The sequence below is a fragment of the Plasmodium reichenowi genome (assembly GCF_001601855.1).
Source record: "Plasmodium reichenowi strain SY57 chromosome Unknown, whole genome shotgun sequence".
Lineage (NCBI taxonomy): Eukaryota > Apicomplexa > Aconoidasida > Haemosporida > Plasmodiidae > Plasmodium > Plasmodium reichenowi.
The window spans coordinates 1-349 of NW_017962462.1; the positions used below are offsets into that span (position 1 = coordinate 1).

At 14.9% G+C, this 349-nt stretch overlaps 1 protein-coding gene across 1 annotated transcript; it reads right to left on the reverse strand.

Moving 5' to 3' along the window:
- Window positions 1–66: 66 nt before the first annotated feature.
- Window positions 67–138, reverse strand: PRSY57_0024700 (exported protein (PHISTc); the record flags this gene model as incomplete). Its single annotated transcript, XM_020114311.1, has 1 exon — window positions 67–138. A coding segment is annotated over one exon (72 nt), but the record flags the coding sequence as incomplete, so codon positions are not given.
- Window positions 139–349: the final 211 nt, after the last annotated feature.

Consider the following 349-nt stretch of genomic DNA (forward strand, 5'->3'; position numbering starts at 1 on the left):
AATAAATAAATTAATAAATATATATATATATATATATATATATTTTATTTACATAATTTATCTTACTAATAATAGTATGAAACACACAAGTGTTATTGTGGATATAATAAACTTCATAAAGGTTATATGTTGCTTCATTTTTGACTTTATTATATATAGTAATATATTCTTTCTGATTGATTATTTATTTTTAATTATTTGGTTAAGGTAGAATTTATATAAGTTAAATTTTTTTTTTTTTTTTTTGAAAGAAGAAAAAAAATAAGAACAAACACAAAATATATTGGTTCTGCGTATATATATTATATTAATATCTTCTTTTTCTTTTAATGTTTATATATGAAAAAAA